We start from the raw sequence: 17,564 nt of genomic DNA on the forward strand, positions 1-17,564 counted from the left end.
TTAAATACAGTTTTACAACTGTGTTGCCATGACGACTTTATGTCAACAAACCCTAAAATTACGATTTATTAATATAAGTGATTTTATAAAAATTATAAGCGTCAAATTTCTTCCTTTAAACCATCTAAAAACAATTTCACAATGCAAACAATCGTACTGCTGCTACCACATGTAGGCCTGCCTACCACATCATAATACCTACTAATAATACAACTAAATGGAATCTCCTTCAAATTGTGTTTATCAAATATTTGGAATAGTTTGTTTAATTTCTTTTTTGATGACAGTGATGGCTTATATCTAGTTACCAAAGTTTTATAATAGTAATAATATCTGTAGGCTAACGTATTTTGCAGACACTGTAGTTTATCATGGACCACTTTTTTTGTTAGGGTATAATAGCATTTAACTACTTTGGCATTAATGTTACAACAGAAAATATGGGAAAACATGCAACAGGCTGTGAAGCATTACAAACGAAGTTTAACAATCAAACGTAAAACTTGTTTGTAAAACCACCAACCTCGTGCACGTCACGTTTGATGTAGTGGAAGCACGTGAAGTGAGGTGCAGCGAGCTTTCTTCATGCAACGTAAAGCGCTTTAAAAGGAAACATAAAGCGAAGACACCTCCCATTTTCATCTACATCTCAAACTCTCACATCCTCCATGATTTAGAGTGAGCTCTGGCCACAACCGTTGACATTCACCAACTCTATCTCTATCCGCTGTCAGACTCCGACGCATTTCCTCTCACCTCAAGAGCCCTCCCCAGCCACAGTTCTCAGGTACGGTGCCCCGTCCCGTTATATTGTGCAATTGTGTATAGGATGCTACTGAGCCAAGAGTCCAGTGACAGTATATGACATTGACATCATGCATTGATTTGCTCCTCTTTTGCTGCGTCTCAAATACCTAGTGATAGATAGCTTTTTGGGTCTGTCTTTTCTCGAAAAAAACGCACCTATTGTGCTCGAAGGTGCCTCGCACGTCGAAAATTACAGCTCCGGTGACTATTAGGCCGTTCACACAGATCACTAAATATGCTGTTTTGTTAGGTAGCTCATTAGATTTTGAGCCACAGCCTTGTCTTAGTCTGCGGATCGTTCTAAATAGGCTTCAAACTGACGCCCCATACTTATGTATTAACCTCAGTCATTTACTTTTACTTGGTGCAGTAATGTTAGTTATTTTAATATTGTTCAACAAGAACTGTCATTGTTTATAAAGTCAAACTGTGCTTTTCTGATATGTGGTAAAGTTAAACTTTTGAGGAAGTTGATATGTACAGTATGTTACAACATGTTTGCAAGAGAACTAAAGAGGATTTCCAGATAAAGATGAAGCTGAAATAACTAGTACTTCACTCTGTTGAACTCACACGACTGCAAGTGTTGCATTGAAATTGCATTGAAATTCGAGTTTAGAAAACAGAGTCTTAAATCTCATTTCAATATGCCTTAAAGGAGGTGTATGGATAACATGATTAGCAGATTGGGTGTTATGCCAGTGCCTGTGAAACAAAGAAATAACATCTCGGTCACGTATGGAACCTCGTTTCCCTGAGATAAAGGGAACGAGACATTGCATCACTAAGCTGCCACTATTGGGGGAGTGTTCTTCTACACAACGTAGTTGAAACCTTTCTACAATAACGGCAGGTTTGGCTGTGGTGTTTAAACCCCGCACTTTTAGGTGTGAAGCTGGCCCATACATTTCTGGAAATTTCTGACTGAGGGACAAAGAGCGCATTGCTCGTACCTCAAAGCCGTAGTGTGGCCAACTTACACAATATCTCGTTCCCTTCATCTCAGGCAATCCAGGTTACATACAGTATGAAACCGAGATGTTCCCTTACTATTCAATACACTTAACATTACATCACTAAGCTGACGTTATGGGGAACAGATTCAAATCAAGACAACATGACATAACCTTCCCAGAGAGGAAACATGACACCACAGTCCCACGGGATGGTGACTGACACAAGTATTCAGCAAGTGAATGACCCTTATGGTGAACCAGGAGGGAAACACTCAAATTAAATATATGAACTATGGTCATGTAGTATGAATGAACCCTTTCACAAACTAAGTCGGAATGGAAGTTTTGTTTATAATGATAGTGCTTGTGACTTTAGGAGATACAACAGCCTGAATGCAGTTTGTGTAAAATAAGAGGGAGCGTGTACTTGAAAGAGGGGCATAAATTAATGTTTGGCCAACGAAATAGTAAGCGCTCTTGACAGAGAGAACTTGCAATGAGAGAGATGTTACATCTAGGTTGCAAAACCTGTTTACCCAGTCCAGAGGCTCGAAGGGTGCACCGTGAGCGCTTTTAGGACCAAAGCTAGGTTCCAAGTTGGAACTGTAGACGGGCGAGGGGGATTCAGCCGCCTCGCTCCCCTAAGGAACTTGATGATTAAATCATGTTTGCCTATAGAGGTGCCGGCTTCAGGTCCATGATACGCAGATATAGTTACCATATAAACTTTAAGCATTGACAGAGTTAGCCTTGCATCCAATCACTCTTGAAGAAATGTGAGAATTTCAGGTATGATGCAGTTCACTGGGTCTTTGCCGTGTGAAATGCACCAATTAGTGAACACATTCCATTCCATTGCGAGCTACGTGTACAGAAGGAGGTATTGCCCCAAGTGAAGGAGTTCAAGTACCTTGGGGTCTTGTTCACGAGTGAGGGGACAATGGAGTGGGAGGTTGGCTGAAGAACTGGGGCAGCGGGGGCGGTATTGCACTCGCTCTATCGCACCGTTGTCACGAAAAGAGAGCTGAGCCGGAAGGCAAGGCTGGAAATGGGTTTCCTCAGAAGCTTCTCCCTTAGAGATAGGATGACGAGTCAGTCATCCGTGAGGAGCTTGGAGTAGAGCTGCTACTCCTTTGCGTCGAAAGGAGCCATTTGAGGTGGTTTGGGCATCTGGTAAGGATGCCCCCTGGGTCCCTAACTAGGGAGGTGTTTCAGGCATGTCCAGCTGGGAGGAGGCCTCGGGAAAGACCCAGGACTAGGTGGAGAGATTACATCACCACACTGGCCTGGGAACGCCTCGGGGTCCCCCAGTCAGAGCTGGTTAATGTGGCTCGGGATAGTGACGTTTGGGGCCCCCTGCTGGATCTGCTGCCCCCGCGAACCGACTTCAGATAAGCGGTTGAAGATGGATGGATGGATGTATGGATTCCATTTCAGTGCATAGAGGCGTCTTGTAGATGACGCTCTAGCCTGTAAAATTGTGTTAATAACCGACTGAGTCAGTTCTGTTATGTTTAGATGCCCCGTTCAGGGGACACACATGCAGGTTCCACAGCTGGGGCTGGGGATGCCAGATTGTGCCCTGCGCTTGAGAGAGATGATCCCTATTCAGCGGTATTTCCCATGGAGGGCCGTTCAAAATGCCTAACATTTCTGGAAACCAGAACTGTTAAGGCTAGTTTGCCGCAAATAATTTAATCATTTCCTTGTCCTCTCGGACTTTGCATATGACAGAGTCAAGGAGGCACACTTCGGCAAATGCTTATTTACGTCAACTCCTAGCAGAGCTTGGGACTTGGAGTACCAGAGGGGGCAGTGGGCGTTCTCCACGGAGGCAAATAGATCGATCTCTGCTTTGCCGAATATTTCCTAAATCCTCAGGACAGTCTGAGGGTGAAGTCTCCATTCGCCCAGCATCACCCCTTGCCATGACAACAGGTCCGCAATGTAATTCAGACGGCCTGGGACATATGTTGCTTGCAGGGAGTGGAGATGGCGCTCGCTCCACAGGAGGAGGTGACAAGTCAGTCTCATCATTGGTAGGGAACGCATTCCGTCTTGATGGTTTATGTACGTCCCAACTGTCATGTTGTCTGAGAAAATTAGAACATGACAATTTGCTATTACGGACTTCAAGGCTTCATGGCTAGGACAACAGCCAACAACTCCAGGTCGTTGATGTGCCATGCCCTCTGTGCACCTTTCTAGGTGCTGAAAGCTGGGTATCTGTTGCACACCGCCCCCAACCTGTGTTGGAAGCATCTGTGGTCACCGCTTTCCACCTGAAAATCTGCCCCAGCATGACACCATGCTAGTTGAAGGCAGGAGCTGTCCTCGGGGAGAGCGTGCTCTTTGGGTGGGAGGGCGCGGGAGGCTGAATCATGTCTCAGAATGAGGGAGATTCACAGTGAGGGCATTCTGTCTCCGTGAGAGTTGTCTCTGCATGGACGCAGCCCAGACAGTGAATGCAGCTCTTATGCTGATCTGACGGTGGGATGTATCCCTCCCATAAGGAACACTTACAAAACAACATCTTTAAAAAGACATGAACACGTAAGTGGCTCCATTAGTTTTATATATATATATATACACACAGTGTCAACAATAGCTTATAAGGATACAAAACTCTTGCCAAAATGCTGAGGGGAATCAGGATGCTGAAGTGGCCCATAAAGCGTTCAAGCAAGGCGGAGTAAATGTTCGTCGGAATACTGCAAGTGAGCGGAGAGTTTCCTTGCTGCGATGAAGATCCTGCCCACTGACTCGTGTATGTCGACGGTGAAGTTCTAGAAGGCTTCTAGATGCAAGATGAATCGCTGTCTTGAAGGAAGAATATTCTGAGGAATGGTGTTTTTATACCGGACAACTTCGTGCCTAAACACCAGAGCCAATCCTGGAATTATTGTAGAAAGGTTTCAATTAGGTCATGTATAAGGACATTCCCCCCATAGCATCAGCTTAGTGATGCAATGTCAAGTGTACTGAATCGCAAGGGAACTCAGTGGTTTCCATGTTTGTGTGGAAGGATGTGGTGTAACTGAAGTTCTGTACATCTCCTGTGCTCCCACAGTTGTTGTGGTGTGTTCCCTCTCATTCTATGTAATGGTTGCACTCTTTGCATCTTTCTTTTTTCTAATTATTTTACCAGGTGTTGTGAGCCTGCACATCGCATGTGTTCATTGCATCGACATGTGACTGTTAGTGATGAAAGGGAAAGAAGAGAGCCACATATAGGGGAATAGATGGAAAAAGAGAGGGGGTTATACAGATTTAGTGCTTTACTGTATATGCTTTATTACCATAAACTGCATACAACATGGCATTAGACATAGAGAAGTAGCCGGAGCATTTCCTTCTGATTCATTTCATACTAGCTTACTCTTTCCTTCCTCTTTCTTGAGGCTTATTGCCTACATGCAGTTTTAAACATAGAAAGAATAACAAGAACTACTGACCTGATACATTCTCTCTTTCTTTCTCCCACTTTTACTCTCTCTCTATCTTCTGCTGTATACCATCTTTAGTAGCAAATGCTTCTTAGGGCGTTTCCTGTTACTATTCATTGGTATTGATTCAAATTCAAGAATACAACTTGAGTGCAAACATATCGGCCTCATCAAGGATGTAGAATCAAATGCAAGAATTTGAGTTCACAAATAGCTAAACCTGAAGCACTAACTTAATTGACAAAATAGTCTAAACAAAGAACAATAAATCCATAATATGCTTATGTTTTCCCTGTATTTGTCACCTTTCCCTGTATTTGTCACCCCACCTGCCTTATCCATCCTTTTGTCTCCCCTTCTTCAGGTCACCATGTCTAGGAAGGTGGTCAGGAGCAGTAAGTTCCGTCATGTCTTTGGCCAGGCGGTGAAGGCAGACCAGTGCTATGATGACATCAGGATCTCCCAGATGACTTGGGACAGCAACTTCTGCTCCGTTAACCCCAAGTTCGTGGCCATGATTGTGGATGCCAGCGGTGGAGGAGCCTTCATTGTCCTGCCTCTGAACAAGGTGCATCCTGATAACATGTCACACTCACAAGGCTCAAATTAATCAAGTCTTTATGAAACAAAACCTGAACGAGTGACAACTCAAGAAGTATCAGTTGTGAGTGAAATAAGGAGCTGAGAGGGAAAATACTTGTGCAAAAACAAAGTACATGCATGTACATCTTCTACAATGTAATGTATGAAGAACTTCTCTAGAAAAGCTAAATCATGCACAGGAGTTTGGTGGAACCTTTCACTGACAGCGGTTTGAGTGAGATGACAGGGAGATAAGAAGCATTGTCTTACTCTGTGAATTGTAATAAGGCATTGTGTGAGCCCTTGGAGCTATAATAAACTCATTTGCATTAGGGTAGTAGACATTATAGTATTTTTTGGGAAGTTGACATGTCCTGTGATGTGACATCCTATACTCCATCTAAAACTATTTTTAAAAGCAATGCTAATGCTTATATAAATATTAGGCATGCATATTTGTCAATTTCATACTGTGCAATAATTTCAAATGAACCAATGCAAGCAAAAAGGTAATGAAAATGGTAAAAACAACAAGTGGTGACAGGTCACAGCATCTAAAATATACACATCCCCATATACGCTCATATAAATTTATACCGTAAATTTTGATCTCATTAAAAAGGCAATCCCTCAAGAAATGTATATACAGAACATAAGTGTAAACAGCTAATATGTATATTAGTGTTTAGTACTGCAGTAGAGTTCTTTCCAAAGCTCTTCAAGCTTAGACAGTTTTGACTGATAGTCGAGCAGTAGTTTTAACGTGTTACCTCGTTCGAGTGCTCTTCTAAGTATTTGAAATTTGAATTCTAGATATGCAATGAAGTATTTGTCTAAATAAGGAAGTTCAAGGTTGGTTTCATTGTTACATATCATCAGATCTAGCATCTCTTCTCTTTCTGCTCTCTTACATCTTGTTCTTTGCCATATTTGGAGTGCGTTGCTGTCAGCTCTGCACAGGATGTGGTGACAACTTGCAGTTTGACAGAGTGAAAAAAACTGTGAGAAAAAAGACAGCTGCCACTCAGGCTTCAAGTGAAACACATTTGATGTGCATGCATGCTTCATGTGATCAGCTAAAGGTCAAACTTTTTATATGCATGTTGTGTTTCATAAAGCGTTATGATCAAAAAGTGCAAACTTTTAATAAATTAAGGATCAGAGGAAAATTGCATCTCCAAAAAAAGATGTGTTTAATAAATTTCTGTTCCCCCATTTTGTATTGAACAATATATATCAAACACCATTTTGTTCTGTTTACACACACACACACACATATATATATCATATATAATCATATATATCCATCATCTCTGGCCCTCTGTTTCTATCAGTTGCTGTGTCTGCGGTCCTGGGTCTTATAGGAGAAAATTAATGGGAGTTCTGCCATCTTTGATCTACTGTGAAAATCATTGCTCAGTGGCAGCAATTGTTTTCTAATGAACACGAGAATTTCAGTCAGGCCCTTTCATTTCATTTGGGTGACTTGAGAAAGTTTGTTCTTTAGATATCTATTTTTCCAAGCTATCTTGAGAACTTACCAGGACATAGAAAAAGTAGAAATGCACCATGCTGTCAAATTAAAATGATTAAATCATCTTAAGCACAGTCTTAACAATTTTTATTAATTGTAGTACACCTCCTGTAAGAGAGTGATCATTTATGGACGCTCCTTGTTGAAGGACTTGCACAATCCTATTTGACAATACAATTTTGACCATGTGAATGATCTCAGTGTTAGCACCGTGCAGTCCTCTATAAATGGGTTAGTCGTTATTAGGTGTAATTGAAGGCATTGCTGTAAAATTGGGATCAGCTGACAAAGCTCCACTCATCTGCCTGAGCTCTCTCCCTACATGCACTCTTTCTGCCCCACCAGAATATTTATAAAAGTTTCAAGGATTTTATATTTTATATGTAGTAATTTGAAATTAACTACCTGTGTATCTATTTAAATGTGTGTGTAAATTTGTGTTTGCTGCTCTTTTATTCATATATGTTGACCCATTTCTCCATCTGTTTCCTCCCCCTGCTCTGTTTCTCAGACGGGTCGCATTGACATGTCCCTTCCCACTGTCTGTGGTCACACTGGTCCTGTGTTGGACATTGAATTTTGCCCACATAATGACAACGTCATTGCCAGTGGTTCTGAAGACTGCAGTGTTATGGTGAGTGAAATAGGCCTTTGGTTTTGATCCAAATACATTTGTGCCCTAAAATGTATGTCTATGTGCTCAGCAGTTACTGTCAACCAAACTGAGAGAAGATGTTATTAAAAAGTGAAAATGCAGGGGCCTGGGTAGCTCAGCAAGTATTGATGCTGACAACCACCACTGGAGTTACGAGTTCGAATCCAGGGCGTGCTGAGTGACTCCAGCCAGGTCTCCCAAACAACCAAATTGTCCCGATTGCTTGGGAGGGTAGAGTCACTTGGGGTAACCTCCTCGTGTTTGTGATTTGGGGTTCTCGCTCTCAATGTGGTGTGGTAAATTGTGCGTGGATTGTGGAGAGTAGCATGAGTCTCCACATGCTGTGAGTCTCTGCAGTGTGATGTACAGCGAGCCATGTGATAAAATGCGTCTCAGAAGCGGAGGCAACTGGGAGTCGAGGACCTACTAGTAGTGGGAATTGGACATTCCAAATTGTGGAGAAAAGGGGATTAAAAAAAAAGTGAAAATGCTTATATAATTCACATGCATAGGCCCAGTGACACCTATACTGTATCTACCTCTTTATCCATCCATAAATAACTATCACCACAATTATTACGTTGCAGTTTAATATTATTTGCATAACTAGTTACTAAAATAAGGTACACTAATGTTTAAGATGTATAAGCATATAAAAAGGTCAGTGTCGTTTCAATCTAATAGATCTGGGAGATTCCAGACGGGGGTCTGGTAACGCCACTGAAGGACCCAGTTGTGAAGCTGGATGGACACTCGAAACGTGTAGGCATCCTCAGCTGGCACCCAACTGCCCATAATGTGCTAATGAGTGCAGGTAACCTAACATCTTGTATCCACCTTACAGTCATTCCCAAATGTAGCCAACGGCATTCACATACAGTAATCCTAAATAAGATGGTTATGCATTATGCAAACATGCATTTACTCATCCAATAAAAAGGTCACTTACACAGTTGAAATGGAATGATGGCGCCCTCTGTTGGTTCTTTACACACACTATTATGCCTCATATTTTTGATTTAAAGCTTTTTTATTTTGATGTTATTATACTCTCTCCAATCTCATCTTAATATTCAGAGACAACAATAAGTTAACCTTATGAAGGTTGATTCACTCAAAAAGTGCAAGCAGTGTGGTTCTGTGGCTCTATCAAAACATTGTTCAATTTATCAAGCATCCTGACCAGCTTGACATAGCAACATTGGCTCAATCAATGGCGTGTGTTTGAACTTGGACTGTCTGTTTGTTTAACCAATGACAGATGGGGCAGTGTTCGGGAAACCTGTTTGAAATCAGTCTTTTTTTTCCGCAATTTCGTTTGGTGAGGCTAGAGGTGCAGAAATTACACACTTCAGCTTTAAAATTGCTGTTATTTTTACACTCATCCTTTGCACCTTGCCATCTTCCCTTCCCTCTCTCTCTCTCTCTCTCTCTCTCTCTGTCTTCCACCTTTTTCCTCCCCACACACCCCATTTACTTCATTTAACTTAATTTACATTATTTCCCCTCTCTTTCTTTCTCTCTCTTTTGTTTTCTTTCTGCAGGCTGTGATAATGTGGTCATCTTGTGGAACGTGGCTCGCGGAGAGTCGGTGGTTCGCATTGACTCAGTGCACACTGATCTGATCTACAGCGCCTGCTGGAACAGAAATGGCTCTCAGATCCTCACTGCCTGCAAGGACAAGAAACTACGCATTTTAGACCCCCGCAAGGGCTCCGTCATCTATGTGCGTTAATTTTTCCTCAAAGCTAATTTGTGTCTCTTCTCAACCTTCTTTCAGCTTACAGTGGCCATAAAATTATTTGGCCAGTTAAAGGAAAAGTTCACCCTAAAATTATAATTATCTCATCATTTACTCACCTTAATTCCACCTCAAACTTGTATGACTTTCTTAATTCTGCAGAACACAAACAAAGATATTTTGATTGAGATTTGAGGTGTTTTTGTTCATACAATGCAAGTCAACGGGGTCCAACACTTTCAAGCTCTAAAAAGGATATAAAGGAAGCATAAAAGCGTACGCATCAAGCGTGAAGAATTCTAATTAAGCTTCAAATCATGATTGCTCCAAGGAGAATGCAGATGTCATGATTTATAGTATACTGACAGAGTTACATTTTGGTCTGTTTTTCACCCTAAACCATTCCTATCGCTTCAGAAAACATGGATAAACCCGTCGAGTTGTATGGATTACCTTTATGCTGCATTTCTTTATTGTTGGAGCTTGAAATTGTAAGACCCCATTGATTTGCATTGTGTGGACAACAACACACCATATCTCATCAAAATATCTTCGTTTGTGTTCTGCAGAAGAGAGAAAGTCATACGTGTTTAAGACGGCATAAGGTAAAGTAAATCTTGAGAGAATTTTTTTTTCTCAATTTATCCATTAAACAACAATTTTATAAATGTCTTTGCATTCTATAACAAAATACCAAACCAAGTGGCGTACATTTCAAAGAAATATAACAGAAGCAAATGTTTAAATGATAAAACTTAAATATATTATAATAATGTATATACTGTCCAAAACTGAGGCAAAAGTATTTGGACACTTTCTGGTTGTCACATTTTTTGGACCACGTCTATAGTTCTATTTTTTATAGTTAACTGTAGGAAACCTGTGTGAATACCTGAGCAATACTGACTACATACATCCACTTAAAACCACCAGCTGGTTAAAAGTAATTGCAAAATATTACTTGGAAAAGTGAAGTTTGCTTTGAGAAAATGTCTACAATAATTTGTTTGCAAATGCCACTTGTTTTGATATTTTGTAATCTAGGGCTGGAACTAACGATTATTTTGATAATCAATTAATCTTCGATTAATCTGGAATTTTTTTTTATTTCCTGTATTTCATTAAAATATGATTTTTCAAAAAAAAACAAAAAAAAACACACACAACAGAAATAATAAAGGGCATATGGATTTGGTTCAATTTACAGTACTGAATACATGATTCTATAGTCTCACGTTACGTTTGAATTTATTATTATTATTACTCTCAGGACATATGCAAAATAGTTCCTTTCCTTTAGTTGTAAAATGTAACAAAAAGTACTGTTCGTTAAAGAATAAAATGATTCAGCAGGGTTGGAGTGTTACAAAAATATCAGCCCAGCAGAGGGCAATGTTGACACCAGAACAGAAATAATACAAATTCTACACAGCTGAAAAATACATAATTATGTTAAATACATATGATTATACACAGTCTCTGATTACATACATTTTAGTATTTTATCTGCCTTATTGAATGCACCTGAGCCCAACTCATTTGAGATCCCTCTTATTTGGACAGCACTGATTATAAAAATGTGTTTGTATGTATACGTCTGGTGGGTTTTCATTTCTGTAACAACATACAGTACACACTTATGTTACTTATTAGGTATTTTTCAACATCTTTAATTTAACACTGCGCCGTACAATGCAGAAACAAGACAAACATAGTGCAACATGTTTGGCAAAACAAATTAGTGACTATGATGAAACAACAGGCTGGAACAGATGTAAAGATGCAGGTATGAAGAAACAGCAGCTAGCATTATTCAGGGCCATACCGCACCTGCAATTCCAAGTTTATTATGAATACACTTAAAAATAAAAAATTGGAATTACACCACCCCACTAAAGCCCAAATAAATGACTTGCCTTCAGTGAGAAAGGCTCTTACCATACACTAAGCTCACCACATCAACACAATTCAACCTAATCATATATTCATATTGGTAGCCTATTGTTGGGACTATCATGTGGTAAAACAAACCGTTTTGCAAAATACGTGGAAATACATGCCTGATTTTGAATTCATAACAAGTATGAATTATGAAAAATTTTAAGTAGTTTTAAAATGTAAGTCATGCACGGGAGAGAAACAACTCAAGTACTTCAAACAGAACAATCATTCTGTCAATACACCTGAAGCAGCAACCACTCCACATTAAACTGTATGGTTATTATGATCTTCTCTGAGGTTTTTATAAAGTGCTCTCGTGTGCTGGACAACTTGAGTCTGTTTTTTCAAATTTGTAGAAACAATTTGTCTCCGTTGTTTTTAAAATGAGTTTCATCATGCAACACATTTTTCACTGGGCTGTGAAGTGATGTCATCGACAGAGCTCCGTTCTTTGTGCTCACCGCATATATCCAACTAATCGATAATGATATTCGTTGTCGATGATTCTATTATCAATAATTTGTGATTTTATTGATTAGTTGTTGCAGCCGTATTGTAATCTAAATCAATTATATTTTTGGGGCCACTATGTGTGCTGTTGTGATTTTTCACTACTCAAATGACCTGATGAAGATGTGTGTCTACATGTGTCTCAGGAGAAGGACAAGACTCATGAAGGCTCCAGGCCAGTCAGAGCTGTGTATGTGTCGGACGGGAAGATCCTTACCACTGGCTTTAGCCGCATGTGTGAGCGGCAGGTGGCACTGTGGGATCCTGTGAGTGCATTATGAAGTGCATTTGAGGCACTCATAAAGAAAATGTGTTTCTGTAACAGGCAAATGACTAATAAAAGTGTGTTGTTTGTGGTAGCAGAACAACTTTGAGGAGCCTTTGACTCTACAGGAGTTGGACACAAGCAGTGGAGTGCTGTTGCCTTTCTTTGACCCAGACACTGGCATTGTCTACCTTTGTGGCAAGGTGAAGGACTAACACAGACACTTCCACTTACAAATTCTTCCCACAGTCAGAACCAGTGTCGGCCCGTGCATTTAAAGTCAAAACCCTATGGACATTCATTAAAGTGCTTTATAGCCATGGTTCACCTAAAATGAAAATTATCTCATCATTTACTTACCTGTATGCCATCCCAGATGTGTATGGCTTTTTCTTCTGCAGAACACAAATTAAGTTTTTTAGAAGAATATTTCAGCTCTGTTGGTTCATTCAATTCAAGTGAAGAGTAGCCAGAACTTTGAAGCTCCAAAAAGCACATAAAGGCAGCATAAAAGAAATCCTTACAACTTCAGAGGTTAAATCCATGTCTTCAGAAGAGATAAGATAGGTGTTGGTGAAAAATGGATAGTTTAAGTCCTTTTTTTTAACTATAAATCTCCACTTTCACTTCACTTTCCATTCTTCTTTCATTTTTAGTGATTTGCATTCTTCATGCATATCGCCATCTACTGGGCAGGGAGAAGAATTTATCGTTAAAAAGGACTTAAATATTGATCTGTTTCTCACCCATACCTTTCATATCTCTTCTGTAGACATGGATTAAACCACTGGAGTCATATGGATTACATTTATGCTGCCTTTATGTCCTTTGTGGAGCTTCGAAATTCTGTCCACCATTCACTTGCATTGAATGGATCAACAGAACTGAAATATTCTTCTAAAAGTTTTGAGTTCAGCAGAAGAAAGAAAGTCATACACATCTGGGATGACATGAGGGTAGTAAATGATGAGAGAATTTTCAGTTTTGGGTGAACTATCCCCTTAAGTCACAACCAAATTAACACTTAAAAATTTTCACAAAATTAGACAGATATGAAAGCCACCAACAAAAACATGACATGGCATTGAATGTTAGAGCAAGCCTATCTTAAACCACGGGTCAGAACATATTTTGTACATGTTAAATATAATCACTTTCCATTTACCTCAGCTGTTGAAAATGTAATTATTATAAATATGTTTTGACAGGGTGACAGCAGCATCCGATACTTTGAGGTGACAGACGAGGCCCCATACGTTCACTATCTCTCTATGTATAGCAGTAAAGAGAGTCAGAAGGGCATGGGGAACATGCCTAAGAGAGGCCTGGAGGTCAACAAGTGTGAGATTGCAAGGTATACACATGCAGCCCTTCAGACAGCTCTACAGTGTAATTAATTTCACCCAAAAACATACAATAAGATTTGTGATTAATTCAGCATGCAGTAGGATTTGAAAATCCTGAGTTGTTTATTTTTTAGTATTGTAATATTGTTATAATACCTCTCCTCAGGTTCTATAAACTCCATGAGAGGAAGTGTGAACCCATTGTGATGACTGTGCCTCGTAAGGTAAGATAAATGTAATGCTTTTTTTGCATTGAGAGCTAACTCAGAGTAAAAAATCAGCTCACATACGAATCCACTCGTGTCACACTGTTGGTTTAATCCAGCATTATAATTTTCTTGCTTAGTCTGACTTGTTTCAAGAGGACCTCTATCCTGACACGATTGGTCCAGAGCCATCAGTGGAGGCAGATGATTGGTTTGCTGGTAAAGATGGGGAACCAATCTTGATCTCCTTGAAAGATGGGTTTGTGGCTACCACCAAAAATAAAGAGTTAAAAGTCATCAAAAGCTTGTTGTCCACATCCTCCTCAAGCAACCGACAGTCTGACAGTGCGGTAAGAGAATAGAGGAATCCTTTGCATTTGCCACGGTGAGCTGTGCATGAAACTGAACTTCTTTCTAAACTACACTCTACCTCTTTGTCTATTACAGGATGTGCAGGCCTTGCAGAATGATGTTAAGGAACTGAGAGAGATGGTCGAGCAATTGACCAAGCGAGTAAGCGATCTGGAGAGCAATTAGATTAAGAGAGAGAGGAATGGAATGAGAGAAGACATGTACAAATGGACATGTAGAAGATGTGTGAATAATTAAATAATGAAAAAGCTGCATAGTAGAATGAAGATATGTAGAATTCTGTTAAAGCTTTTGGGGATACCAGGCCTTTGCAGACCAAATTTGGCTCTTCAAGTATTTCACATTTTTTTAATGTGATCAGATTTGCTTGAAACCAATTTTAATATATGTTTTATAGAATTTGGAATAAATGTCAGTGTTATTTTAACATGGCTTTATTGTGTTGTCATGGTCATACACACAACTTTCACGAGAATTTAGTTACAATATATAGTCCTGATGCATAGTAAGGTAAGCATATAATTGGTGTGCTGTCCAAGCGGAGGGGCTCCAGATACTCAGGGACTATTGGACTAAAGCAAGAACATTTTGAATTATTTGTACAGGTGTTATAAAATATAAATGTGGAGATGAGGATTTGGATGTTATTTATATATCCTTAGGATATGATTGGCAGGTCTCCCAAACTTAAATTTGGAACTTCTTTAAAGAAATCAGTCAGTTTTATTGAAAACAAATTGAAAGTTCATGTAAGAACATGTAAATTATTATTTATTTGCAAATAGTTCAAAATGTTTGGTTATAATATTTAGCATTTTTATAATTAACAGTATTTGCAGTGGATTGCCACATCCTAAAAAAAGAATGAAAAGAACTGATTCTTTATTACTCAAAAATAATACATTAATTTATTCAGTAACATATTTGAAATGGTAAGAAGTACTGATAAATATGCTATGACCCAAAAGAGTTTTGGACTCAAGCTGGTCCAATCCTGAATTTTGATTTATAAGTGCATAATGTTTATTAGCTGCTCCAAACACACCCTCTCAGCAACAGTTAATTGCAAAATAATGACACAGAAATCACAGCTGCAAATTATAAAAGATACAAAAAATTTTTTTTTAAATATATCAAAACTCATTTAAAATATGCATAATGTGACAGTTTAATAACTCCAAACAAGTAATATTTACAGCTTTCTAGATCTTTTCCATTTTATTTAATGAAGTTTTACACATTTTCTACAGTCATTGTGATTACTCAACTACTAAAGCATTTACTAACATAGACAGATTTAAACCACGGCTACCATTACTTTGGCCGCTCCTTAGCTTAACCCAATTTATCTACACATAGTTCTTGCTTGCAGCAGTGCACTGTTGCTGTAGTATTTTGCAGTGCTCCTAGATCCTCTGGAGTATGGTCGGCTGAAGCAACACAGCAGACCTCCGGCCAGCAGCAGCAGCACTCCTCCTCCCCAGCCCACAAAGATACAGGCACCCAGCATTCTCTTCTGGGATTGAGGGATCAGTTGATTGTTGAAATCACGCATCACATTGTTAGCAGTTCAGCTGATGGGAATGATCAGCAACAAGCCTGCAAGTAGCATCCCAATAGCAGACACCAGACTGATTTTGGGTTTGATATCCTCATTGTCAATGCACAGCTGCTGTCCGGTACTCTGAACCACACACTCCATCCACAGGCCCTCTTCCTGAATCTGTGAGGAAAGACAAATAGAGAGAGGTTACTGATGGCAAATATAGTCTAGGGGAAGTTAGTATTAGCTGCGAACAAGAGAATAGGAATAATTAGTAGTTTATAGTTAATAGTAAAAATTGAATACCTGTGCAATGATAATGGTTTCTCCAGTGAATGCATACCATTTCCATCTCGGAACAGCTATGGTCACGATGGTGGCAATGAGGCCTAAAATTCCCAGTGCCACACACACACAATCTGTACACCAGTGGAGCCCATTCTGAAAGAGTGAGGAAGGTAGATTAAGTTTTAACAGATATTGATACATACAAAAACATAACTGATCAAGTCATCTTTCAGAATAAGGATAACCTTTAAATTGCTGCAGCAGTGATGAGCTAAAACCTCCTTCCTATTTATAATAGGGCAATATCATCTCTATGAAGAGGCGTGCAGAGTTATTAACGATATCGAGCCAAATTAAACTATGTCCTCTTCAATCTCTCATCACACAGGTAAATACTTGATAATAAATCAGTCTTGCCTGTCTGGAGAGATCACACTTCTGACACCAAAACTGTAAGGAATTTTTAGAATTGGCCCCTAAGTATCAAGTCAGGACTGCAGTCGCTGTCTCAATCCGGATACTCGCGAGGGGAGAAAGAAGTGACACACCAGAGCATATTGGATCATTCTCCAATGTTTAATGTTCAACACATCATTATATATTGTTCAGCAAAGCAACACTTCTACTAGACTAACAAATAGAATCATCCTTTACCTTATCTGGATGTGATATACATGTTTGATATGAGATAAATAAGGGCTTAGGACAGAGAGTACAGATACAAGAAACACATGTCTAAGAAGGGCAGTTTATCGACACAAACTGATACAAAACAGGAAACCGCTTGCAACACATCAACTGTGTCTTGTAAAAGCAAAGTGAACTATTCTGACAAGAGAAGAAGTTGTTAAGAGGCCTTCATTATTTTACACATCTCCTTTCTGTCTTCAGGGTTTGTGCTTGACTAATTAATAAAACTAATGTTAAACTGCGTGTACTGCCCACTCTAGTGCACTATATTGTCTTCTTACTCAGCACTAACACAAAGCTCAATGGATCGGTGAGAAGCCATATTGGGTGTCATGTGGGTACAAGATTAAAAAATTACTGATGGACTAACTGTGGCTGTTTTTAGTTGATGGTGACACATTGAACAGCTCTCTGAATTATGTACATGTAATTTGGCTTCTTAAGAATCCTACCCCACTATGTAAAAGAGACTGTAAAAAGACCCAGGAAGCTTGGGAACCAGATAGCCAGACCGATTGAAGACTATAAAAATCTCTCTCTCTCTCTCTCTCTCTCTCTCTCTCTCTCTCTCTCTCTCTCTCTCTCAATTCAATTCAATGGGGCTTTATTGGCATGAATGTAAACAATACAATATTGCCAAAGCAGAGGTTGCGTAAAAAAAGTAGAACTATATCTTAATCTA

At 39.5% G+C, this 17,564-nt stretch overlaps 1 protein-coding gene and 1 pseudogene across 2 annotated transcripts; one reads left to right on the forward strand and one right to left on the reverse strand.

The window, feature by feature from the left end:
* Positions 1-648: 648 nt before the first annotated feature.
* Positions 649-14,804, forward strand: LOC127647927 (coronin-1C-A-like). 2 transcript variants are annotated; one of them, XM_052132457.1, is made up of 11 exons: positions 649-787; positions 5,574-5,777; positions 7,837-7,959; positions 8,665-8,794; positions 9,525-9,706; positions 12,319-12,438; positions 12,533-12,640; positions 13,646-13,791; positions 13,950-14,007; positions 14,130-14,339; positions 14,437-14,804. In XM_052132457.1, exons 2-11 carry the CDS (start codon positions 5,580-5,582, stop codon positions 14,524-14,526), a joined length of 1,365 nt encoding a protein of 454 aa, XP_051988417.1. In that variant the 5' UTR covers positions 649-787; positions 5,574-5,579; the 3' UTR covers positions 14,527-14,804. The 2 variants fall into 2 exon arrangements, with proteins under 2 accessions (XP_051988417.1, XP_051988418.1); XM_052132458.1 differs by having other exon boundaries at positions 12,536-12,640.
* Positions 14,805-15,710: 906 nt separating this feature from the next.
* LOC127647933 (claudin-4-like) lies at positions 15,711-16,344 on the reverse strand (annotated as a pseudogene).
* Between the last annotated feature and the right edge of the window lie 1,220 nt (positions 16,345-17,564).

The sequence above is a fragment of the Xyrauchen texanus genome, chromosome 8 (genome assembly GCF_025860055.1).
Source record: "Xyrauchen texanus isolate HMW12.3.18 chromosome 8, RBS_HiC_50CHRs, whole genome shotgun sequence".
NCBI lineage: Eukaryota > Metazoa > Chordata > Actinopteri > Cypriniformes > Catostomidae > Xyrauchen > Xyrauchen texanus.